This window comes from Ictidomys tridecemlineatus, chromosome Y, assembly GCF_052094955.1.
Source record: "Ictidomys tridecemlineatus isolate mIctTri1 chromosome Y, mIctTri1.hap1, whole genome shotgun sequence".
NCBI lineage: Eukaryota > Metazoa > Chordata > Mammalia > Rodentia > Sciuridae > Ictidomys > Ictidomys tridecemlineatus.
The window spans coordinates 1153396-1178882 of record NC_135494.1 but is presented as its reverse complement, the minus strand read 5'-3'; the positions used below and the strand labels follow the sequence as shown (position 1 = coordinate 1178882).

At 40.7% G+C, this 25487-nt stretch overlaps 1 protein-coding gene across 1 annotated transcript; it reads left to right on the top strand.

The window, feature by feature from the left end:
- The first annotated feature begins 12457 nt into the window (after positions 1–12457).
- On the top strand, positions 12458–15620 carry LOC144371943 (uncharacterized). Its single transcript, XM_078035268.1, has one exon. It carries the CDS (start codon positions 12571–12573, stop codon positions 14200–14202), a length of 1632 nt encoding a protein of 543 aa, XP_077891394.1. The 5' UTR covers positions 12458–12570; the 3' UTR covers positions 14203–15620.
- Positions 15621–25487: the final 9867 nt, after the last annotated feature.

Genomic DNA, 25487 nt, shown 5'->3' with positions numbered 1-25487 from the left:
ACAGCGGAACTCAATAATACCTAATCTTTTACATTTTAATTCAAGCCTTCCAGCTTAGAAACTTTACCCTTTCATTTCCATTATTGAAACAAATTCATGATGGTTAAGGCTGCTTCCATGTGAGGTTTTGTTAATATAAACAGACTCTGTTTATATTGTGTTTATATGCAGACTCTGTTTATTAATATAACCTTATAGATAGGTGTTACAATGTTAGAAGACTGGAACACAGGTAATAAAGCAGATGCTGTGGTGGCTTTTTTGACACCCAAGAAAACATATCTGATTTATGTGTCATTCATTATCTCTCTTCTCTCTTTTTCCAAAATTTTAAATCAGAATAATTATGTCCATCTCATGGTAGGTGAGTCATTGACAGTCCTGTAGAAAAAGAAAATGATAGATATTATTGTAGTTTTATTTGATTGTAAATAGTGTGTTTTTACTTGCTAATAACTAAGTTACTGAAGCATCATAATAAATGAGGTTATCAATCTGATTTTTTTCATGTTTATTTGAAATTATATTTAGAAATAATTTACTTTTCTCAATTTTTTTTTACTAATTATCTAAATTCATACCAACATTAAATATGCATTGAGGCCCAGGTTTATTTATTCAGTGCCAAACGGGATGGACTATTATTAAGGAGGCAAGAAAGAAGTGGATTTTAAAGTCTAGTTATATTTCCATTGTTAAAGTGCACAACATACAGCCAGGTACAGTGGGGCACACCTGTGATCCTTCCTGCTGCAGGGGCTGAGACTGGAGTGTTGCAAATTTGAGGACAGCCTTAGCAACTTAGCTGGGCCTTCTGCAACCTGGTGAGACTGCTTCTCAAAATAAAATATAAAAATGACTGGGGATGTGGCTCAGTAGTATAATATCTCTGGGTTTAATCTCAGGAGAACCAAACCAAAAAGAAAAAAAAAGAAAAAACCAAAAACTCCTAATTACCTTAAAGGTCACTGAGATCTAATTACCTTAAAGGTCACTGAGATCTAAAATATCCTACCAAATGTGTAGTGGAGGCCAGGAGAGATGGACAGCATGAGAAATCTATACTCAACATGCATGATGTTCACATGATTCCAGAAGGAACCCTAAGGTAAAGGATGAACTTTGGCTTATCATAACATGTTGCTTCATCCATTCTCTGGGTCAAATAATATTCAACACTGGTTTAGTAACTAACAAACACCCTGTACCAATGCAATATTTTGAAAACAATGGAGACTATCAGCTGGAGAGAAGGGGGTATTCCATACTATGAGTAATGATACATTTAATTGTCATCCTGATTGGATTAAGAGATACTGCTGATTAATGAGATTCTGTGTGTGTCCATGAGGGTGTGTCTACAAATGATTGGCACGTGGGATAGTCAATAAATTCAAATCCCTACATCAAAATTTATGAGGCACCACTGTGGTTTTCAAGAGGGTTGTTACTTGTCAGGGGGAGCCAGGATTTATGAGGCACCACAAAGGTGTTAGAGAGGATTGTTGTCTGGCCAGGGAAAGCTGGGCTTAGGTGAGCACAAGCCCTGGGCAGGGATTCCCAGCAAGGCTAGAAATTTATAGTAAAACAAAAATTAAATTTTCATGATTTTATGATGAGATGGCTCCTAATTTTAAGATTGAATTAGGCTGGGTTCATCAGAGATTTATACTCAAATCCATTACATTTATGCTCCCACCCCCTTCTTTGTAGGACAATAAAAAGGAGTATGGGGACATAGCTCAGGCCTAATGTGGCCCTGCCATGGATTCAATGCCCAGCACAGAGTGGAGAACAAAGCCCCTGCAGTTGAGTTCTCATCCCCCAACTGGTATGTGGCCACAATTCCACAGTTTTGGGAATATGACTGTGCATATGTTAGCCCCCCGCCCAATGTCCATGGGTAATATTGGTAGGTGGAATGACTTTGGGTTACTGTGCAGGATGTGAAAGACTTAACCAAGTCCAAGTTAGGAGTAAAGAATACAATTGTATTTACTTTCCAGGAAGGGGTAGATACTGGAGCCAGAATGAGACAGGCAGTCAGTACAGACAGGAAAATGGAGTCAATTTTGAGTGAGTCTGGCAAGTTGCAGACTGTCCTCTGAGGAACAGAAATATTAATTCCTTCAGAGCACTTGCTCCACCCTCATCAAGAATTTGCCCTTGCTCCATTCTGTTGCTGAGATATCCTGTCTCAGGAATTGGCCCTCCCTACAGAGAGCTACAAGGTTGTTAATGTGTCCTTGGCTGCTCCATCCTGCCCTTCCCCCTTCAGCCTTCCTGTTTGTCACCTTTGTGCCATCTCACCAAGCATGTCTGGGCCTAGTCACCAAGGCAGGAAGGAGAAAGATAAGGAGGAAAGGAATGGAGAACAAAGGAAGACCAGGACTCACAAAATAAAGATTGAACATCTCCCTTCTGGGAATACCAGGATGGCTCCCTTCTTCCTCCTGAGGAGAAGTCCATGTTCCTCATTTTTGAATAAAGCCTGCTTTGTGTGTTTGCCTGGGCTTGCTTCGCTAATGTTCAAGCTTCAGTGTGTGAGGGGGCAGAACTCCTCCCCAGTAACCAGCGGTATCAACGCCACAGGCCATATGTGCCCCAAGTGGGGTTTCATATGCAGGCTTTATGGGCCGAGCTGAGCAGGGGTATTGTTTGTTTCTGGTTTAACTATCAGTTGAAACCCAGGAAGCTGAGAGCCCTGGGTCAGCAGCTAGGGATTTGGTGCTTACCAGGCAGGAGCTGGTGGGCTTGTGGCTTTTCTTGAAAATGTTGGTGCCTCTGAACCGCTGACATGGACAGAACACAAAGGAGGAAAACCTACCTGAGAGATGAATTCAGGTCAGCCTGTGCATGAAAAACCAGCCTCTACCTCAGAGCAAAGTCTGTCCAAGGAGGGGGGTGGTGTGGCCCTTGTCCTTAGAAATATCTACAGAACACTCCTAGGCATATACTAACCCTCCCACCCTGCTGAGTTGTTTATCTGAAAATAACAGGAGAGATCTGCTGTGCAACCTGTCCCTGACTTAGTCAGGCTAGGTGGGGACCCATAGCAACCTCCCAGCAGCCACCTATCAGCATGAGACAGGGAAAATACCTGGGATGCCAGATGACCCTCCCAGTAGTTTATGGAGGTTGATGACATGTTGGGAAACCCCAGAGCTCAGCAGGAACACCCTTCTTGGCTTAAACCAATTAGTTCAAAGGAATCTCACTCTTGTTCCAGCCACTCACCCCTACCCAATTGTTCCCACCAGTGAATGTGCTAATCATGTGTTTGAGTTGTTTTATAATTTCCCTGCGGTGTGTGATGATTTGCTAAGAGATGCTATGGTGCATGTGAAGTCCCTGCCTTCCCCAAAGAGTGCATAAAACTGCTGCAAACCCTGGGTTTGGGGCCTCTCAGCGTCACCAGTTGCTGAGTGCACATGGAGGACTGAGCTAGCTCACAATAAATACCTCTTTGCTGCTTACATGGATCTTGGCCTCTTATGGTCTTTTGGGGGTCCTGAATTGGAGCATAACATGCAATGGGGTGAAGTGTGTCAAGGGGGCACGTGACCATGAGCTCACAGACATTTTATGAGACCCACAGATGCCAGAAGCCACAGATGACACCTAAGCTACATACAGTGTGCCCTCTACACACATGCCTATGACTGACTGCCCTTTCTATAAAACCTGAGAGTCCTAGACAGCCCTGAAGAGACAGCTAAGGACATGGTGCCCTGGTCTTCCTGGTGTAGCTTCACTGATCAAAGTTCCTTTCCTGCTTTTCATCATGACATTTTCTGTTTGGTTTTGGGGTAAACAGATGACCTGATGTGTGGAATCACCAGAGTCAGGTCACTTCCTAGAACTGCCCTAATAGTGGAATGTAGAACTTGGACATTAAGCACAAAGCAGCCATTTTATTTCCAGTGCACATTGCTGCCTTGGAGGATTCACTCCACTTCCTTATTTTCCCCTGTTCTGCTGGGGACAGAGCACTGGGCCAAATCACCAACACCAATTGCTTACTTCCTTAGCTCAGGCTATCTCCTGAAATGATCAGGGGGCAGAAGGTGAGGAGAATTACAGAAATAATTGTCAAACTTTTTTATTTTTAGATATCACACAAGTGTGATATATATGACATCTTTAAATATTGTTTCAAAAATTTTGTGACTGTCTTGCTAAGTTGTCTGAGGTCACACCAAGTGATTCTATATATGGATATAGGTATTTTCTTCTTTGAGGTTCTGTGGTATATTCCCTGTGGGGCTCGTTCCCTGAGCTAGATCTCCAACTTTTATTTTATTTTCAGATAGGATTTCCCTGTTTGTGAAGCCAGGTTTAAAGAGAAGAGTCTATGTAGCTAGGTTAATGTGGTCCAATAGGAACCATAAAGAAAATGGAGTCTAATCTGAACCTGGGAAAACCAGAACAACACCTGAGAAATTGAAATATTAATTTTCCATTGTTGTAGGGACAAATGAGGCAAGGCACCAAACATAGTAGGAAACCCTTTTACTTGCCTGCAGCCAGGTTCAGAGGGTGCAGCCTTTGCTGTAATCAATCAATCCCCTGAACCCCAAGTTCAGGGAGTTTCAGAGTTTAATACCCAGCATGTAAGGGGAGGGGCTCAGAAGTTCACACAAAAGCAGCTTTTTCTTTCACTGTTCTGGGCAAGTTAACTCTTCAAGGACAGCACCTGAGAAGAAGAGAGCTTCTTCTCCCCTTTTTTTTCCTCCCCCTGCCAGCTGTTACCATGGAGCCCAATTGTAACTTATATTAAAAATGTAGACATCTCTGTGAAGCCCAGCTCAAGGCCAGAGACCTCCTTTGCACATTTCTTCAAAGTACTATACTGGATGGGTTTGTGATGACTAGTAAGGGGGTGTCCTGCACCTGGAGTGCTGGTATCTTCTCTGCCAGTGGCCAAGTAAACAGGGTGACATGAAAATAGGAAGTTTATCTACAATGGACTCTTTTGGTGACAGTCCTAAAATCAGCCATGGGGAAGAGGGCTTTTCTGTGGAGAAAGAGGGAGCCACTTCACCATGACCTTGGGCAGGTCCTAAATAAGTGTTAATGAAGTAGCTCCCAGTAAAACAGGGAGATGCTAATCAAACCACCCTAGGCTGTTCCTGCCCTGGTTTCTCCTCCCTGCCCCACCAGTCCACCAGTTTCCCACCCTTTGTCCTTCCACCTGCAACCCCCATCACATGCACAATAAAGAGAAATAAAGGACAGGAATGTGGGAGGACAAAAGATGACATTAGATGTAAAAGAGAGAAGACTTCTGTTTCCCAAGGATTTCTCCTTTCCAGTCCCCTTCTTCCTGGGGGTGGGGGTGAATCTTTTCTGCTCTCCCTTAATTGAGCCTTCCACTTTCCACTCTCCACGTGCTTCTCTGGTGTTATACTTCAGCATTTGGGGAAGCAAGGACCCGTCACAGTAAACACGGGCAACACTGTAGATCCTGACCTGAACCTTGGGCTCCTCCTGCCTCAGCCTCCTCAAGTAACTTTTTTTTAATTGCTCTTTGTTTCTGTGGTGGGTTCACACCCAGGGCAACACCCATGAGTCTCCCAGAGCCATAGCTCAACACATCCTCACCAAGTTCCAAGCAAAGGCTTCTAACTGGGTTATTTTTCCAACCCAGCAAAGACACCCCATCTGAAAAGGATTGGGACCAAGGATCCGTCACTCTAGGGAATTTTAGGAAGTGATTGGATAACATTAGCTGTCTGTCATAAGGCAGAGGTGTTCCTGGAGGAGGCCCATTAGTGTTTCTGGGGTGGAACTGTCCAATCAGATTCATGAACAGAGGGGAAGGGCGGGCTTTGGAAATCTCGCGGGCTTTTCCTCCTCACCAACTCCGCTCTTCCTTCCTGGGCCCCATGTGCTCTTCCCTGAAGGCCTAGGTGATTCTGAGCAGCCAGTGTCCCAGAGATATCTGGTGCTCAGGGGTTCCTCAAGAGAGCACCGGGTCCCCTAGGAAGATAAAAATGGTGAGTATGTGACGAGGGCTGAAGGTACGCAGTCAGCACCTGCCTTGGGGCCCCGCAAACCAAATGACCTGCAGAGCCTGGCAGAGTCTCCTCTGGAGGTTGCCCTGGGTCTCTACCCTGTTCCTGGGGGTTGGGCTGGATGGTAGAAACTTGAAGTCACCTCCCTGGCGACTGACCCTAAGCCTATATCTCCTGGTCCTGCCGGGTGAGCTGGGTGTTGGGTGCCTGAAATTGGTGCAGAGGGTGCGGCCTAGTCCTCCATGGTATTTGTCTCTGGGCTTCTGCCCTCTGGGCCTGAGGGGTGGGCTGGTCCCTGAGGTCAGCTCAGAGCATGAGGCCCAATTCTGGCTGGAAGGTGGCCCTGGGCTCCATTCTGTGGCTTCCATTGTTGAATGGGCTGCTCAGGTCCCTGGCTTCCCCTCCCCTCCCCTCCCTGCTGGTGGCCCGCCCCCACTGTTCCAAATGTGTAGGAAGCAGGATGCAAATCCACTTTCCTTTTCCCTGTTCAGAGTCTGTGAAGGCTGCTGTAGGTCCTTCATTTGCAGTTGCCTGCTGCGTTCTAAAATGCCATCTTCCTCTCCACTTCTCATCACTCTCAAATATATTTTCTTCCTGTGTTTCAAATGAACACAGTCTATTCCTTTTCACTTTTCCTTTAGTGAAGTATTGCAAGGAATATTTTCTTTTTATATTGGGGATCAAAACTAGAGAAGGTTTATCAGTTAAATCCTCAGGAACCCCCCCCCCAGTTTTTTAAAAAGAGATCATGTACCACTTGTTTTGGACACAGTCCTCCAGTTTATGATCATTCTGCCTCAACTTCCTGAGTCCCTGGGATTACAGGCATGTGCCACTATTTCTGGCAAGCATAAGCTTTTTTTTTTTTTAAGAGAGAGAGAGAGAATTTTAATATTTATTTATTTAATTTGGCAGACACAACATCTTTGTTTGTATGTGGTGCTGAGGATTGAACCCTGGCCGCACGCAGGCCAGGCGAGCATGCTACCTCTTGAGCCACATCCATAGCCCATAATTTTTTTTTCTGTTTCTGAATATCATCCTTTAGGGGAAAGAATAGTAACTTGACACATCTTGTGTTCTGGTAAAATAGCTGCTTTAAATGAAATAAGGCAGTGCATTATTCATACTAGGGATATTGAATCTTTAGCTACATCCTCAGCTCTTTTTTGTATGTTTGTTTGTTTGTTTTTGGTAGAAGGTATTTTTTTCTTGACTTTTATTACTTTTACATGACAGTAAAATGCATTTTGACACACCATATGTAAATAGAGTGTAACTTCTTTTTTTTTCTGATTGTACCTAATGTCCATTCACATGGGTCATGTAGTCAAATATGATAATAATGTCTGATTTATTCTCTTGTCATTCATCTCCTGCCCTTTTAAAATTTATTTTCAGACAGGATCTGGCTATGTTGTCTAGGCTTGCCTGGAACTTCTGATCCTCCTGTCTCAGCATCTCAAGCTGTTGGAATTAAAGGCACTGGCAACCATACCTGAGGAAAATAGTTTATTTTGACCCAAATATTAATGACCATCCTCAGGAACATGGATTCACCTTATCCTGATTGATGTATGTGACCCATTCTGGAAGAAATTACATCTTTTCTAATAACAGGGATTGAACCCAGAGGAACTCAATCACTGAACCATATCAGCAACCGTTTTTATGTTTTATTTTGAGACATGATCTCACTACGTTCCTTAGGGCTTCATTAAGTTGCTGAGGCTGGCTTTGAATTTAGCAGTCCTCCTGACCCAATCTCTCAAGCTGCTGGGATTATAGTTGTGCCCCACTGTGCATGCCTGACAAGAACATTTGAAAAGGAAGTTATGCATGAATACAGTAACCAAGTGCATTGGTAGGATCATCAGATGGGTGGCTACAGTGAAAAAGGGGAAATTTCTTCTGTAGGTCCCTTACTACATTGTTAGCTTTGGGAGATGGTGGTTATATGTTGGGTAAGGTTGGAAATATATTCTGAGAAGTTCATTTGTTTGGAGAATTTTTGACTAATACAGAAATTAAGGTAATTGGCTTTGAAAGAGCTTTAGAGAGGCCAAGATAATTGTTGCCAATGATGCAGAACCCTGTCTTATACCTCATGGTGGTCTAGTTAAGTCCAGTGGTCTGAAGGTTCATTGATATAGAGCAAGTTCATAGAGAACTTCAGTTCACACCTGCCTAAATTCTGTTTTTTTTTTTTATCTTCCTAAGATGTAGACACCAAATCTGATTTTCTCAGCCAGGTTTTCTTTGGACACCTCAGAGAGTCCTATGTTCTCAGCCACTATCCATTCCTGGGGCTGCCAACATGTGCCCATAGCTGTCCTGTGCCCTGCATGGTAAAAGGAATTTCAGGCCCTGGGTCAGCTCCTCTTAGAGTACAGCCTAAGTTGTGAGGTACAGCCTCTTGGGGGCTCACCTGAGGTCTTGGGGCTAAGGAATGTCCCGGAACAAGCCTCATCTAGACAACTAACTTCTTGGAACCTTGTTTTCCCCAAGCCCTGTTCCCATTCCTTGGAGAAAGTTGGACAGTCAGCCTGTGGATGCTGGTGCTGAGGGGCCAGGTCAGCTGTGACTCCTGCCCTTTCAGTCTCTCACAGTGTGAAGGAGCGAAACCTCTCCCAGAGCATAAGGACCATGACCCCAGTGCAGAGCTGTGCAAACCTGAAAAGCCTCATAGACTGGAATCATGATCCAGGTTCATGGGAGAGTGATCCTGGAAGCTTTCTGTGAGCAAGACCTGGAGGGAGCATGTCCCAGCTGTCAGGGGCCTTCCCTGCCCCTTGAGCCTGACACATGTGTGTTCCCTCAGCACCAAAGCTTTCTGTGTATCACTTTGAAATGATGTACTCACTTATCTGAGGCCCAGGTTTATTTATTCAGAACCATATGGGGTGGACTATTATTAAGAGGCAAGAAAGAATTGTATTTTAAAGTCTAGTTATATTTTTTTTAAAGAGAGAGAGAGATAGAGATAGAGAGAATTTTAATATTTTATTTTTTAGTTATTGGCGGACACAACATCTTTGTTGGTATGTGGTTCTGAGGATCGAACCCGGGCCGCATGCATGCCAGGCGAGCATGCTACCGCTTGAGCCACATTCCCAGCCCTCTAGTCATATTTTCATTGTCAAAATTCCCAGCTTACAGCCAGGTACACTGGGGCACAACTGTGATCCTTCCTGCTCCAGCGACTAAGACAGGAGTGTTGCAAATTTGAGGACAGCCTTAGCAACTTAGCTGGGCCTTCTGCAACCTGGTGAGACTGCGTCTCAAAATAAAATATAAAAAACACTGGGGATGTGGATCAGAAGTAAAATATCTCTGGGTTTTATTTCGGGGGTACAAAAAAAAAAAAAAGAACACACCTAATTACCTAATTTACCATTTGCTACCCCTGAGTTTATGTAGAATGTTTGTAAGATTCAATCTTGTCGTTTCAGTGATTTCAAATTGAAATGCAGTCCTAGATTCCAAAATCTCACATAAGATACAGAGAAACTCTGTCTTGCATTATTGCTGATGATTTTGAGTCCAATTCTACAAAAATAGTCATGGATAAATTTATGAATGTGGTTTCATGAAAACTAGTATCTGTGCTTCACAAGGTGATGAATTGGACAAAGGATGACAGTTTTTCACTGTCATTGTCTGGCCTTGGCAAGTTCATGGTATTTTTGGTATCAGGAATGGAGCCCAGAAGTGCTTAACCAACCCCTTTTAGTTTCTTTGTTTTGGTACAGAGTCTTGCTACATCGCCTAGTGCCTCAGACTCCTGAACCTCTGAGATACAGGTGTGCACCATCACTCCCATCTTTAATGTAATTTTTAAAAATTTATTTTTTAGTTTTCGGTTTATATAACATCTTTATTTTACTTTTATGTGGGACTGAGGCTCGAACCTATGGCCCTGTGCATGCGAGGCGAGTGCGCTACTACTTAAGCTACATCCCCAGCCCCATTGACCACTGAGCAAATACTCAGCCCTTCTTCATATATATATATAGTTATAGATGGACAGAATACCTTTATTTTGTTTATTTTTTTGTGGTGCTGAGGATTATACCCAGTGCCTCACACATACTACCATGTGCTCTGCCACTCAGTTACAGTCCCATTACCTCCTTTTTATTCTTAATGAAGATCAGTCTCACTAAATTTCTGAGTATCTTGCTAAGTTGCTGAGACTGGCCTCCAACTTGCCCTTTCTCTGCCTTAACCACCCTAGTGGCTGAACTCACAGGTGCAAACTACCATACCAGCAGTTGGAATGTCTTTTAAAAAAAATATTTATTTTTTATTTGTAGTTGGACACAATACCTTTATTTTAGTTATTCATTTTTATGTGGTGCTGAGGATTGAACCCAGGGTCTTGCACGTGCGAGTCAAGTGCTCTACCACTGAGCCACACCCCAGTCTCTGGAATGACTTTTGAAGATTTATCATCCAATTTATTTGCAGATGGAAATAGTGTTGAAAATCAGTTTCTTTGCTTTTGTCCATACTTTTGAAATTTGTACGTATGACTCATTGCTTTATTCTTACATTATTATAAAAATGGTATTTGGCATATACTATTATTTCTTATGTATATATTTGTAAAACTTCATGGCTTGGTAGTTTATTTACTTCTTTATTAGTTAGACTTTGTTTTTCAGAGCAATTTTTGGCTTACATAGTTTTATTAGTCAGTGTTCTCTAGAGGAACAGCATCAAGAGGAAGTTTGATTATAAAAGGGGACTTATTAGATTGGCCTACTTGACCCAAAGCTGGATGTCCACAATGGCAATCTGCAACTGGAAAGTTTTCAGAGTAGTTGCTGGAGAGTCCAAGAGGCTGAAGCATCAGAACAAGAGGGATCAATGGTGCTGCCCTAGTCCAGACCAAAGGTTCTGGAAACTCCCTGGAGAATCACTGGCAGAGTCCGCTTTGGGAGAGGGAACAAGGCAGAGTCTGATATCCTCAGACCATTGCAGTAGCAAACAAGAACCTATTTGAGAAGAAAGGAGCTTGCTCTGCTGCAGCTTCCTTCTTCTTTCAACTTTTGTTCCACCTAAGACACAGTCCTATTGGATGGTGCTGCCTACCTTAAAAAGGTTTGCCTGTTTGGCTCACTATCTCATGTGCCAATCATTTGTAGACACATTTTCATGGACACAGGCAGAATCTCATTAATCATCTGTATCTTTTAATCCAATCAGGGTGACAATTAAATGTGTCATTACTCATAGTATGGAATACCCCTTCTCTCCAGCCAATAGTCTCCACTGTTTTGAAAATATTGCATTGGTGTAGGGTGTTTGTTAGTTACTAAACCAGTGTTGCACATTTGATGAAGGGAATGGATGAAGCAACATGTTATGATAAGCCAAAGTTCATCCTTTACCTTAGGGTTCCTTCTGGAATCATGTGAACACCATGCATGTTGAGTATAGATTTCTCATGCTGTCAATCTCTCCTGGCCTCCACTATACATTTGGTGGGATATTTTAGACCTCAGTGACCTTGGAGGATGTGGCTGTGAACTTCACCCAGGAGGAGTGGGCTTTGCTGGATCCTTCCCAGAAGAACCTTTACAGAGATGTGATGTTGGAAGTCCTCAGTAACCTGGCTTCTCTAGGTAATAATGATGTTTTCAAACTGAGTCAAATAGACAAATCATGTTTATTTTGGTCATTTATGTAGAAGGTGAAAAGGGAATCAGTTGGTGAATTATTGCAGCATAAATAGCATGTATCATTTGGCAAAGCATTGTTAGCTCCTAAGTATTCATAAAGATTGTTCTTTTCTCTCATTTTAGGAAACAAGTGGGAAGACAAGAACACTGAAGTTCAGATTGAAAACTCTGGGAGCAATGTAAGGTAACTGTCCTCACAAGAAGAGTCCATGAAAGGGTCTGAGAACTGTTATGTAATATTTAAAGGAAACCAACGAAAGAAGTATGCATAATTTGAGAAGTATTTATTCTTATAGTGCTTTTCACCTGAAGTATATACTTAGCTGTAACAGATATTCTGTCTTTTCAAAGTATTTGACATGCAAAAAGTATATGAAATCGCATATGTGAATATCACTATTTGGATAATAGCCATAGAGAAGCTGTGTTGAAAAGGATTGTTTGCTTTCAATCTCCTTATTTTTAAGCAAGTTGAACAAGTCAGAAAACCTAGCCTTTACCTGATGTTGGTAGTAATGTAAAGATCTATCAATACATAGAAAATTGTGAATGAATCAAGCATTGATTATGTGCTGGTCACTTCTTCCTTAAAGAAGTCATATGGTAAACTCAAAGGCACAAAATAGTGTGGGAAAACCTTCAAATCGATTCCAATTCTTAATTGAACAAAGAAAAATTTTAATAGAGTAAATCCATGTGACTTCATTATGTGTGCAAAAGACTTCATATGACCTTCATTCCTTCATAGGCAGATCACATCATACTCTGGACAGAAATACTACAAGCATGAGGAATGTGAAGAGAAGCCATGTGAATTTAAACAATATAAGAAATCTCTGGTTTCTCCCAAAAATGTTCACACACAAATGTTAATACAAACTGGAGATGGACCTTTAAAATGTACAGTACGTGGGAAAGTCATCCGTCATTCCAGTGACATTCAAAGGCATAAAGAAACTCATACTGGGTGGCAACCCTATGTATATCAGCAATGTGGTGAAGCCTCGTCTTCTCTCACGGGTGTTCCAAGACACATGAGAACACACAGTGAACGTAAACGTTTTCAATGTGAGGTATGTGGGGAAGCCTTTTGTTTCTCCTCTTTATTAAGAAGACATGAAAGAACTCATGCTGGAGAGAAAGGGCATAAATGTAAAGGAGGTGGTCAGACCTGTATTTCATACACAAGTCTTCAAAGGCACAGGATCACATACATGGGGAATGAAGGTTTCAAATGTAAGGTATGTGGGAAAGACTTTGCTTATCCCAGTTTACTTAGAACACATCAGAGAACGCATACTGGAGAGAAGCCCTATGAATGTAAGCAGTGTGGAAAAGCCTTCACTCAGTCCTCTGGCCTTCACTCACATGAAAAAATTCATACTGGAGAGAAGCCCTATGAATGTAAGCAGTGTGGCAAAGCCTTTGCTAGATCTTGTCAGCTTCATATACATGGAAGAATACATATCAGAGAAAAGCCCTATGAATGTCCACAATGTGGAAAAGCCTTTGCTATTGCCTCTGGCCTTCAGATACATGAACGAACTCATACTGGAGAGAAGCCATATGAATGTAAGCAGTGTGGGAAAGCCTTCACTCAGTCCTCTAACCTTCACTCACATAAAAAAACTCATACTGGAGAGAAGCCCTATGTATGTAAGCAGTGTGGCAAAGCCTTCACTCAGTCCTCTAACCTTCACACACATGAAAAAACTCATACTGGAGAGAAGCCCTATGCATGTAAGCAGTGTGGCAAAGCCTTTACTACATCCAGTTCTCTTCAGATTCATGGAAGACTACATACTGGCGAAAAGCCCTATGAATGTAAGCAGTGTGGCAAAGCCTTTACTACATTCAATTACCTTCAGTCACATGAAAAAACTCATTCTGGGGAGAAGCCCTATAAATGTGAGCAGTGTGGAAAAGCCTTTTCTACATCTAGTAACCTTCAGATTCATGGAAGAAGACATACTAGAGAGAAATGCTCTGAATGTCAACAATGTGGAAAAGTCTTCACTACTGCCTCTGGCCTTCAGATACATGAACGAACTCATACGGGAGAGAAGCCATATGAATGTAAGCAGTGTGGGAAAGCCTTCACTCAGTCCTCTAACCTTCACTTACATGAAAAAATTCATACTGGAGAGAAGCCCTATGATTGTAAGCAGTGTGGCAAAGCCTTTGCTACGTCCAGTTACCTTCAGATTCATGGAAGAATGCACACTGGAGAGAAGCCATATGAATGTAAGCAGTGTGGCAAAGCCTTTGCTATATCCAGTCACCTTCATGCACATGAAAAAACTCATACTGGACAGAAGCCTTATGAATGTAAGCAGTGTGGCAAAGCCTTTTCTAGATCCAGTTACCTTCAGATTCATGGAAGAATGCACACTGGAGAGAAGCCCTATGAATGTAAGCAGTGTGGCAAAGCCTTTGCTACATCCCCTACGCTTCACAGACATGAAAGAATACATACCAGAGAAATGTGCTATGAATAACAACAATGTGGAAGAGCTTTTGCCATATCCTGTCTGCTTCACACAAGTGAAAGAACAGATACTGCAGAGAAATCATACGCATGAAAACAATTGGTAAACTTTTCTGTTATTACTGTTTCACTCATATACATGTAGGAAGTTACTGGAGAAAAATCCTTTGAATGTAAAACCTGGTAAATAAATATTTGATGTCATTCTCAAAGACAAGAAAGTACTCACAGTGCTAAAAATGTGTGGGTGAGGGGGAGAGAGAGAGAGAGAGAGACTTGGGATTTAGTCTTGTTGTGCTCTACCACTTAGCTACATTCCAGTTGCTTTTTATTTTGAGACAGGGACTAGCTGCATTCTTTAGGGTCTTCCTAAGGTGCTGAGGCTAGCCTCCAATACTGATCCTTCAGAATTAGCCTCTCAAGTCTCAGGCATTAAAGGCATACACCGATACTTCCAACTGAGTGACTCTTTAAATGTATAAAATTATCACAAATTATACCATTTTCCCTATTGCCTTCAAAACCATTTCATTCACATTGACAAACAAACCCTCTGAATGTAAGCAGTGTGGCTACACCTTTGCTACATCCCATCAGCTTCATAAACATGGAAGAATACATACCAGAGAGAAGCCCCTGGAATACATACCAGAGAAAAGCTACATCCTGTCAGCTTCCCCTCCAGCCCTGTTTTTCTTCTCATACATGAAAACACAGAGAGAAGTCCTGTGAGTGTGAGAAATGTGGGAAATCTAGTTTTCTCGGTCTATTACTAAGGCCTCTGAAGATTCTTTTGGAATAAAAAGAATAAATCCTATGCAAAAAAGTATATGAGTTGTTGAGCTGTTCTAGTTTTGTTCAGTTGTATGAAAGGACTCATACTGTAGAAAATGCTGAGGATAAGCCATGTGAGGCAGTATTCAACTTTCAGAGTTTTCTTCAAAGACATAAAGAATTCACATCTGGGAAGATCCTATTTCTTTCTTTCAAAATTGTAGTAAGACTTTCAACTTTCCAGGTCCCTTTGAACAGCATTTAAGAAATCACACTGGAGAAAAGCCCTGTATATAGAAATGTGGTAGGACCTTTGCTTGTTTCAGATTTATTTGAACTTGTTCAGACTTGAGGAAATTTTTATTTTATTTCATTTTATTTATTTCTTTTGAGAAAACCACTGTAGGTGTGTGAAAATATGAGTGCCTTCATTTCTTTTTTTATCTCTTCAGCGGTAACAAAAGTGCACCCTGCATTGGACAGGAACATTGCATCAACATGAGGATTTGAAAGCAACATGTTTTATGGGTTAAATCTCTCATTGTTAGATTCCATTTTCCTGTATTTTAAATCTTTTGTGTCTCATATTTTATTACATATTGTGTATTTTAGTTTAGGCCTCTCCACTCCAGCCTTTGGTGCAGATTGGTGAAATGTTTCTTCTAATGGCCACATTATGATGGGTTTGGGTTTTTAGGAGAGCAAGTAGTGAGAATATATAATGATTAAATGACAATTAAAATATTCTGTGTCATACTGAAGACATGATTTGGGGGCCAAACGCAATAACAGTAACCTCTTGGATCTTGAATCACATATTTTCCTTTCATGTATGCATTTTGTCACAAACTTTTGTACTGTGATGCTTATGTGAAACAAACTGATATGAATATGGAGAGGTTTATTTAATGATACAGTGTACTAGAAGTTTTAAAGACTTGCAGCAGACTTAAATTCCACTCTTGTTAAAATTTTATGAAAGACTGTGAAGTCCTCAAAATTCTTGTGAATCCCCCGGTTCTGTGGTATACACCTGAAATCCCAGTTTCTCAAGATTCTTAGGCAGAAGGATTTTGCTTTCTATTCATTTTTTTAAAGAGAGAATTTTTATTACTTATTTTTTAGTTTTCAGTGGACACAACATCTTGAATTTATTTTTATGTTGTGCTGAGGATCGAATCCACTGCCCCACGCATGCCAGGTGAGCACACTACAATTTGAGGCCATGTCCCTAGCCCATTTATTCATTTTTTATAAATTATCTCTTACTTGTCGGTTGACATTTATTTATTTAATTATATGTTGTCCTAAGAATCAAACCCAGTGCCTCACATATGCTAGGCATTTTGTCAACTACTGAACCACAACCTTAGCCCAAGTGTTGTGATTTGTAAGGTGACTTACCAGGATTACAAAGAGTAAAGAACTCAGTGCGATGCTGTCTCTAAAAAACTCAAATAATAAACTAAAAAGAAGCCTGGGAGGTGTCTCAGTGGTTGTGTCCCTGAGTTCAATTCCCAGTACCTCCAAGAAAAATATATTAGGAACCAATATTTGATAAACTGTATTATGGATGGAGGGGCTTGTCCATTATACTGTTTTCTTCTTTGGATTCTCAGGCATGGTTTACCAATTTAGGAACTCTTTAAAATTCAATAAAAAGCAAGTCTATGATTTAAATAAAATAATAAGGCAAGGTCCATAAGGGGCAGCATCCTGCTCTAGGAACCCTCAGTAATTGGTAGTCATCACAGGTGGCCATAATGTCCTTATCATAAAGAGTTTGTGGAAGCTTTTGTTGTGCAGGAGTTTCTGAATGTGCTAAAAGTGCCTGTGTTTTCAGAGAGTTGGTGGAGGAATTCCATATGGAGGTCTCTGATTTATAGATGATGTCATTGGGGAGCTCAAGTGAAACTGATAAATGAGGAATACATTGCAACATGGTCCCATGCAGTCTAAGAGGGTCAGATATTCTTGTCTTTAAGAAGTGTATCAGGGACCCTTGGAGGTGGAAGTCAGCAATTTAGGATGTACTCTTGCAAAAACGTGATGCTGTGAGTCTCTGCTCAGGTCACTTGTGAAAAGCTGATGAGTAGTCTGAAAATTTATTTGGTGCTGTTAGTGATAAGGGCAATTTGCATTAGAATGCTATTAAAATAGAGAAAACAGAAGATATTAGCCAAATCTGAGGCCAAAATATATACCAGTTGTTAATTAGATAGGATTAGTAATTTTCATTATATTTGGTATTGAGCATGAATACTTAGACATGGAGCCACATCCAATCAGCAGTAATGTACCCCAGGCAAAAGTTGAGATAGAGAATATCTGTGTTTCTGTAGTTGGCATTTCATTGATTCTCTATGATTATCAGTGACTGTGTTTAAAGATTTCAGGATGCCTAGATATAATTCTGGTTTTTCAATATTTAGCAAATTGAAAAATATTAGACTATTAAATATCCTGAGAAGCCCATCCCATTTTATTGTAAATGTTAGTTTCCATACATTTTGTTTTAACGTATCAAAAAACATATGAAGTAATTTAATTGTAAATTGATCGTGTTTACTTTATTCATTTATTTTTGTTACTTGGCATTGCTGCGACCAGTGTGGCCAAAGTTGCAGGTTCTGGCAAGGCTGATGGGAGATTGGAAGAAATAAAGAGTAACACACGCAGAACTTGAAGATAGAACAGCCGGGATCAGGTGGAGCACTCCTCTCTAATGGAGCAGCAGGTCTAAAGTATTACACCAGCAATCTTTATAATATCTCATTAATCAGATTAAAGACTATGCAAGCATTATTCTTTGTATTCATGAAAGTTACACAGTTAGCAACAGTATGCAGCTATTTCTTCAGTTACATTCCACAGTTGCAATGCACAATGTTATGAGCACTATGCAGCTCTCAAGAAAGTCCATCGTTTAAGGTTACTAATTTCTGGGCAGATCCAGGAGCATTGTGGTTGTCTTAGCCAGGAAGTTCCTTTATTCCCAGGAGGTGTGTGCCTGAGAATATGTTCAAAGCTGAGAAGACTCTCACAACAGAGTTACCCCCATGGAGAGCATTACCACAGCAACCAGGCATCCTATACTTTTGCATGGAAACCTTCCCAGTCACTGAGCGTGGAACTGCCATGAACTCATCAGAGACCCCAATCTCAAACACTTGTCTCCCAATCACTGTCACTGGTTTCCACAGGGGATAGAACCCACGTCTGCTTTACCACTGAGCTACACCCTCACCAAAATTACCTTCATTTTTTTTCCTAGAGACAGTGTTGGACTCTGTTGCCCAAGCTGACCTCACACTAATCTACAACCCGAGCAATGTGGTCTCTGAACCTTTACCCCAATGGCAGTCACATTTGCAGGAAACTCAGTTGAAATGATTAAGTTAAAGTAATGACAGTTTAACTTAGTTATATATGTTGTGACTACTGTTTCCAAACCCATTCTACCAAGCCTGGTAGAAATTTTCAAGTCCCTTTTTTTCTGTCTCTAGATATTATGAAAAAAACATTTTTTTTTCAAATTTTCACAGAGTACCAATATCACACGGACCCTAAGTACTTGGTAGTGAGAGTGGGGCCCATGAGGAACTTGTTGGAATTGTGTGAATACAATCTTCTTTCTGATTTTTTTAATATTTTTTTAAGAGAGAGGAGAGAGAGAGAGAATTCAATATTTATTTTTTAAGCTTTCGGTGGACACAACATCTTCATTTGTATGTGGTGCTGAGGATCGAACCCGGGCCGCACGCATGCCAGGCGAGCAAGCTACCACTTGAGCCACATCCTCAGCCCCTACTTTCTGATTTGTCTTTCTATTTTCTCTCTATCACTCTCTTTTTAGTACAACGGGATCTTTCTTAAAGAAGAAATTTATATATATATATATATACAGAGAATTTTTAATATTTATTTTTTGGTTTTGAGTGGACACAACATCTTTATTTTTAAATTTTTTTATGTGGTGCTGTGTCAGACCTCCCTCCAACAGAGGTTGGGGAGAATCACTAGACCAGCTAGTGAGAGTCTCCAGGCTGAGCGAGAGGGCGAGTGTCCCGACCCTGCCTGGCAAAAATCACACCAAGTCAGGAGTTGAGTCAGCTAAGATGGCGCAGCAACTCAGTTTATTGTGGAGGGAGAGGACTTATATAGAGAGAAGAGAAGGGAGGTGGGGGCAAAGGCAGGGGCCAATCAGAGATCAGAGAGTCCCCCAGGTTGGGGTAGCCTAGGTACCCCAGTTACAGAAACAGAGCCCCGTTACCCTAAGTTGCAGAAACAATACCCAATTAGATATGTGTGCCCTGTTGCTGGGGAGTTATTCTTTGTGTTTGTGGAAGCCATATCTTGGGGCCCTTCAGGCACATATATGGAAGCCATTTCTCAAGCTCTGCCATGTACATGGAGAATCATAAAACCAGAAACACAAGACTGTGGATTTCTTTTTTCCCAGCAATTGCACTTCCATGGTCAGTAGAGGTCCCAACAGTGCTGAGAATGGAACCCAGCACCCTGCTCATGCCAGGTGAGCGTTCTGCTGCTTGAGACACATCTGCAGCCCAGACAAGGGGTTCTTAATCACTAGGCCACATCCCCAGATGCACCCTTATATTTCATTTAGAGACAGTGTCTTGGTGTGTTGCTTAGGCCATCGCTAAATTTCTGAGACTGTATTTAAACCCATAATCCTCCTGTCTAACCCTCTTGGGCCAGTGGAATTACAGACACATTCCACTGCACCTGGTGCTTTTTCTTTTTTGATACAGGGTTTCACTAAATTTCTGGGGCTGACCTGAAACGAAAGATCTTCCTGACTCAGGCTCCTGAGTCTCTAGCATTATAGATGTGAGCCACAACAAGTGCCTTTTCTATGCATCTGTTTGTTTGTTGCAGTACTGGGCATTGGGTTCATTACCACTGAGCTGCATTTTCTCTCAGCCTTGCTACCTGTTTCAAGGTAAGCATTGTTATTTTTACTTTTGTTGATGAAAGAATGAATCCACATCAGATTGTAGACAGACATGAACTGAAGACACCCCTTTTTTTTCACTTCTTGGAGGCCTCACTTCATGTGGACTCACATTCAAGCCTCAGCTGGATGAATGTTTATTTCTCACTGAATTATCAGTGCTCAAGTCTAGGGAGAATTAGGATGAAGCAATATGTTTCCAGCTAAATGGAATGAGCATCAGTACTCAGGCTTTTTTCTTAAATCTTATTGTATATAATGGATTTATTTTTTGAATTTTTTAACATTTATTTTTTATATTTTATTTTATTTATTTTATTATATATTTTATTTTATTTTATTTTATTATTTATATATTATATTATATATTATATATTATTTATATATTATATTATTTATTTTATTATATATTTATTTTATTATATTTTATTTATTTATATTTTATTTTTAAAATTCATGAGAAAATTCTGTGGTTTAATGATGAACCAAATGAAATTCCATTCTTTTTAGGATTGGGAGTCATCTCTTGAAAGAGTTAAGAAAAATTCATTTCTGTTTTGCTAAAAAATACTAAGATTTCTATTTGGCCTCACAGCCTGTTTAAACTTGTTTGAAATTCCTGCCTGGGCTTTGAACTCACCCATACTTGTCTGTTTTTGACAAGGTAACAACCCTCCCTAAAACCCCAGGAGCACCTCATAAATTCTGATGTTGGAATCTCAATTTACTCCCTACCATGAAATATTAAGCCATGTAGATTATTAACCTGCTATCTGCCTTTGTATTATGCTTTCCAGAATTCTATTATTATGCTTGCCAAAATTCTATTAGCTGTAAATTCCCAAGGCACTCCTCCACCATTGTAACATTTGGAGCTATAAAACCTTTCACCTGAAGAGCTGGGGTGCTGATCTGTATCCTAGTTTTGGGAGAGACAGCCACTTGTGTACTGCTTTTGTGTACACAATACAAGCTTGCTTTAGTTTGATTTAAAATTGGAGTTGGTGATATTTTCATTTCATCCTGGTTCAACATTAACACAGTGACATCAATGTTCACTAAAAAACTACAGTGATCAAGCCATGGAGCTGTAGCATGAGAACAGATTCCTATAAACGAATGGAAATATTTGAAGATTGGATGATGAACACATTTGTGAGTAATTCATTTTAGCAGTCGGATTGCAACCATCAATGAGGAAAGAAGTGTTTTCTAAAAGGTTTCTAGGAAAGTTAAATGTTCATCTGCAATAGGATGAACCTGGAGCCCCAGCATCAGTCACACATTAAGCACACAGTCATCTATGATCAACAAATATGTGAATAAAACTTTGCCATCTCTAGGAATTAGAGAAATACAAGTGAAAACTACACTGAGATTCTATCTCACTCCAGTAAGGATGACAATTATCAGGAACACAAGTAAATATAAATAAGAATGGGGAGGAAAAGCCAAACTCATAAATTGTTGGTCAGACTGAAAATTGGTGCATGGACTCTGCAAAGCAATAGGGAGATTCCTAAGAAAACTTGGAATGGAGCTACCATTTGACCCAGTTATCCCACTCCTCAGCTTATACCCCCCAAAATTAAAAATAGCATAGTTCAGTGATGCAGGCACTTCAATGTTTATAGCAACTGAATTGACAATACCTAAAGTATGCAATCAGCCTAGATGCCCTTGAACAGAATAATGGAGAAAACACACACACACACACACATATTAGAATATTACTCAACTTTAAATAAGAATGAAATATGGCCTTGACTGGTAAATGGATGAAAGTGGAGTCTATCATGCAAACAAAGAAGCCAACCCCCCAAAACCAAAGGCTGAATGTTTCTACATATATGTGGGTGGTTACACACAACCATGGAAGGTGAGGACACAAAAAATAGAAGTCTATTGCTTTAGACTAAAGAGAAAGAAGGGAAGGCAGAAGGGGAAGAGTGAAGAAAGCAGATTTTATGGGTCATCAGTTTCCTATGTTTCTTTTTGAATACACAACCAAGGTAACCACATCATGTTCATCCACAAAACAGGGATCCTACTTAGAATAAGTTATAGCCTATTTATGCATAAAAGGTCAGAATACACTCTAGTATCATGTGTATCAAAAGAGAAGAAATTAAAAAGTGAAAAAATACACTCATGGAGCATTCAGAAATCAAAATGCTGAATATACTAGAATTCTCAGGGCAAAAATGAGAGGAAATGTTGATGCTCTTGAAAGAGAATAACATGCCTTTGAAATTGCATTAAACCAAACAAAGAAAACAAATTATGAATACTTTTTCTTTCATTTTCTTTCTTTCTTTTTTTCTTTTCTTCTTTTTTTTCTCTTTTTTAATGAAGATTAAACCCATGGGCATTTAAGCACTAAGCCATATCTCCTGCTATTCTTTATATTTTATTCAGAGACAGGGTCTCACTCACGGTGTTGCTCAGGGCCTCGCTAACTTGCAGAGACTGACTTTGAACTCACAGTCTTCCTGGTCCAGCCTCCTGAGCCACTAGAATTATGGGCATGTACCACCTCACCAGTAAGAACAGGAAATTTGACATAAAGAATATCTCCTCCAATTTTTAAAAGAACATGAGAACAGTTTCTATATTTAACCATCCCAAAATGTATGTATAAATCAAAATATAATTAATACATCATTTTAGTTATTATACATACAAATTTTTGTGAAAAAAATTATAATTTTTTATTTGTTTAATTAGTTGTACATGACATCAGAGTGCATATATAAACTTTGATATATCACACGTGGATGGGATATCATTTCTCTTTATTCTGCATGTACATGTTGCAGAATCATATTAGTCACATAATCAAATATATAATACAGTAATGATGTCTGTTTCATTCTACTACTATCTTTCCTGTCCCCATATCCCTCTCCCCTTCCTCCCATCACTTCCCTCAACCTAATCTAAGGTAAAACTATTCTGCCCTAGTGCCCCATCACTCCTGAATTAGCATCTGCACATTAGAGAAAACATTCCTCTTTTTTTGTGGGATTGTCTTATTTCACTTAGCATGATATTCTCCAACTCCAACCGTTTACTAGCAAATGCCATAATTTTAGTCTACTTTCAACCTGACTGATATTCCATTAATTATATACACCACATTTTCTTTATCCATTCATCTTTGGAGTGACACCTAGGTTGGTCCATAGTCTAGCTTATTGCAAATTGACCTTGCTATAAACATTGTTGTGGCTGTTCAAAAGATCATACATGTGAAAATATTTTTTAAAAAAAGAAAAAACAAGTTGCTGAGCAGGAGAAAACATTTCACATTACATATTTAATTATTTCCTAGTATCCAGACTATAAAAGGAACTCTAGTGTATCCATAATAAAATGATTGACAAATTCAAATTGAATTCTGAATTGTGAACTCCTGAGATATTTCTGCTACTCTTTATGGTGTTTCCTAAGAATGGTTTTAAAAATGCTAATTGTTAATTTTGCAGGTTGAGTGACATCTAGGAAGGCCACACAAAAGGGCAGAGCAAGAGAAGGGGACACGCAAAAGTCATATCACAAAGGGACAGGTGAGCATAGCTCGACCCACAGGGATGGAGTCACAGGGATGTAGGAAGGCTCGCCTATGCAAGAGGACACAGTCACAGGACCCCAGTGATTGGTGCTATCATCTTGGTTACTTAGGCAACCAGATCACAGAGTGAATAATGATGATGCCACACCAATCAGAAAGGGAGACAGAGTCACATGGTAGTTTGGCCTCCCACCAAATGGGTCTCACTGAGTCCCGCTGTGTTATTTTATCTCCTCTATTTTCCCGAGGTTATCCACATGCTCTGTGCAAACACCCAGCACCTCTGAAGTCTGGGGAATCTGAGGTCCCATCTCTACTCCCTGCTCAGGTGACACAGTCTAAGGTTAACATGAATGCTGAGAGCAGGGCAGCTGTGTGATCCCGCAGGAGCCTGGCAGGGTGCGCCCTTCCCACACACTTCCACTCCTACTGCAGGATTTCTTTCTTTTTTTTTTTTTTAAGAGAGAGAGAGAGTAGAGAATTTCAATATTTATATTTCGGCTGACACAACATCTTTGTATGTGGTGCTAAGAATCAAACCCAGGCCTCACACATACCAGGTGAGCATGCTACCGCCTGAGCCATATCCCCAGCCCTGCAGAATTTCTTAATGCAGGAGGAATGATTGAGACTGACTCTCATTTATGCTTCCACTGCAAGTGAGGTTACAGAACAACTCAAAAGGTGTAGAGGACACATTTTAGTATAATGTCCAACTACAGCAACAACAGGTTATGAAAATTAAGGTTTCCCTGGCTCATGGGAATGAGAGGATCTGGGAAAGGGTGCTGGCAGCTGGATCATCAGCCGGCAGCTGGAAGTTTGCTGGGGCCCCTTAGGCTGTGGCTCTCAACATGTTTTAGTTATAGATATTAAGGAATTGCCCCATAGGAGGAGGGTTTAACAAAACTAGGTATCAAAGGAGTAGAATACCGGGTATTTGCCCACGATGCCGTAGAGGGAGACATTGGGCTAATGAATGCCATTCTCAAACCACCATAGAGGGTACTCCATTATATTGGGCTAATGAATACCGTTCTCAAACCACCATAGAGGGTACTCCATTATCAAAAAATGAACAAGGACAAGGTGTTTATCCACAATACCATGTACAAAGGCATCGGGCTCCTTTGCCAAAAAATGGACAGGGGGCCCCAATGCTCCGGGGCCCCAAACCACAAATATATAGAGCACTAGAGGAACCCAGCAACCCCAGCAACCCCATCAGGGCAGTGCCCAGGACATCAGATCCCTCATCAGACAAACCAGAGGGAGCGCAGGGTTGGACATCTGCGCCTCCGCCAAATCAGTACTAACTCCAGAGATGGGAGTTCAAATCATTCCCACAGGGGTAAAAGGACCTCTTCCCAAAGGAACAGTAGGCTTGTTATTGGGACGCAGCTCTTCTACTCTAAAAGGACTTATGATAAGTCCTGGGGTAATTGATCCCAATTATGAAGGTGAAATAAAAATTATAGCCAGTTCTCCAAAGGGTATATCAATAATTTCACCAGGAGATAGAATAGCACAGTTACTAATAATACCAAGCCTACATGATAAATTTTCCAGTCATGCTGTAGAAAGAGGTTCCAAGGGATTAGGCTCCACAGGTGTAGATTGGGCTATGCTTTCTTTTAATTTAGATTCTCGCCCCATGCTAAAACTAAATATTCAAGGACATAAATTTAATGGGCTACTGGATACAGGTGCAGACCTTAGCATTATCTCTCGTCAAGAATGGCCAAAACATTGGCCATTACACCAAGCCACTCAAACGCTTCGAGGCCTAGGAGTGGCGACTAATCGCGATAGAAGTGCAATGGTATTAGATTGGAAGGATCCTGAAGGATGTGAAGGAACTATACAGCCATATGTATTGGATCATCTTCCCGTAAATTTATGGGGACGAGATGTCCTAGATCAATTAGGTTTGACATTAACAAATAATATCAATCAAAATGCACCCACT

Excerpts from the sequence above, each read along its gene's own strand:
- LOC144371943 (XM_078035268.1), top strand. The coding sequence starts at position 12,571 with ATGTTAATACAAACTGGAGATGGACCTTTAAAATGTACAGTACGTGGG.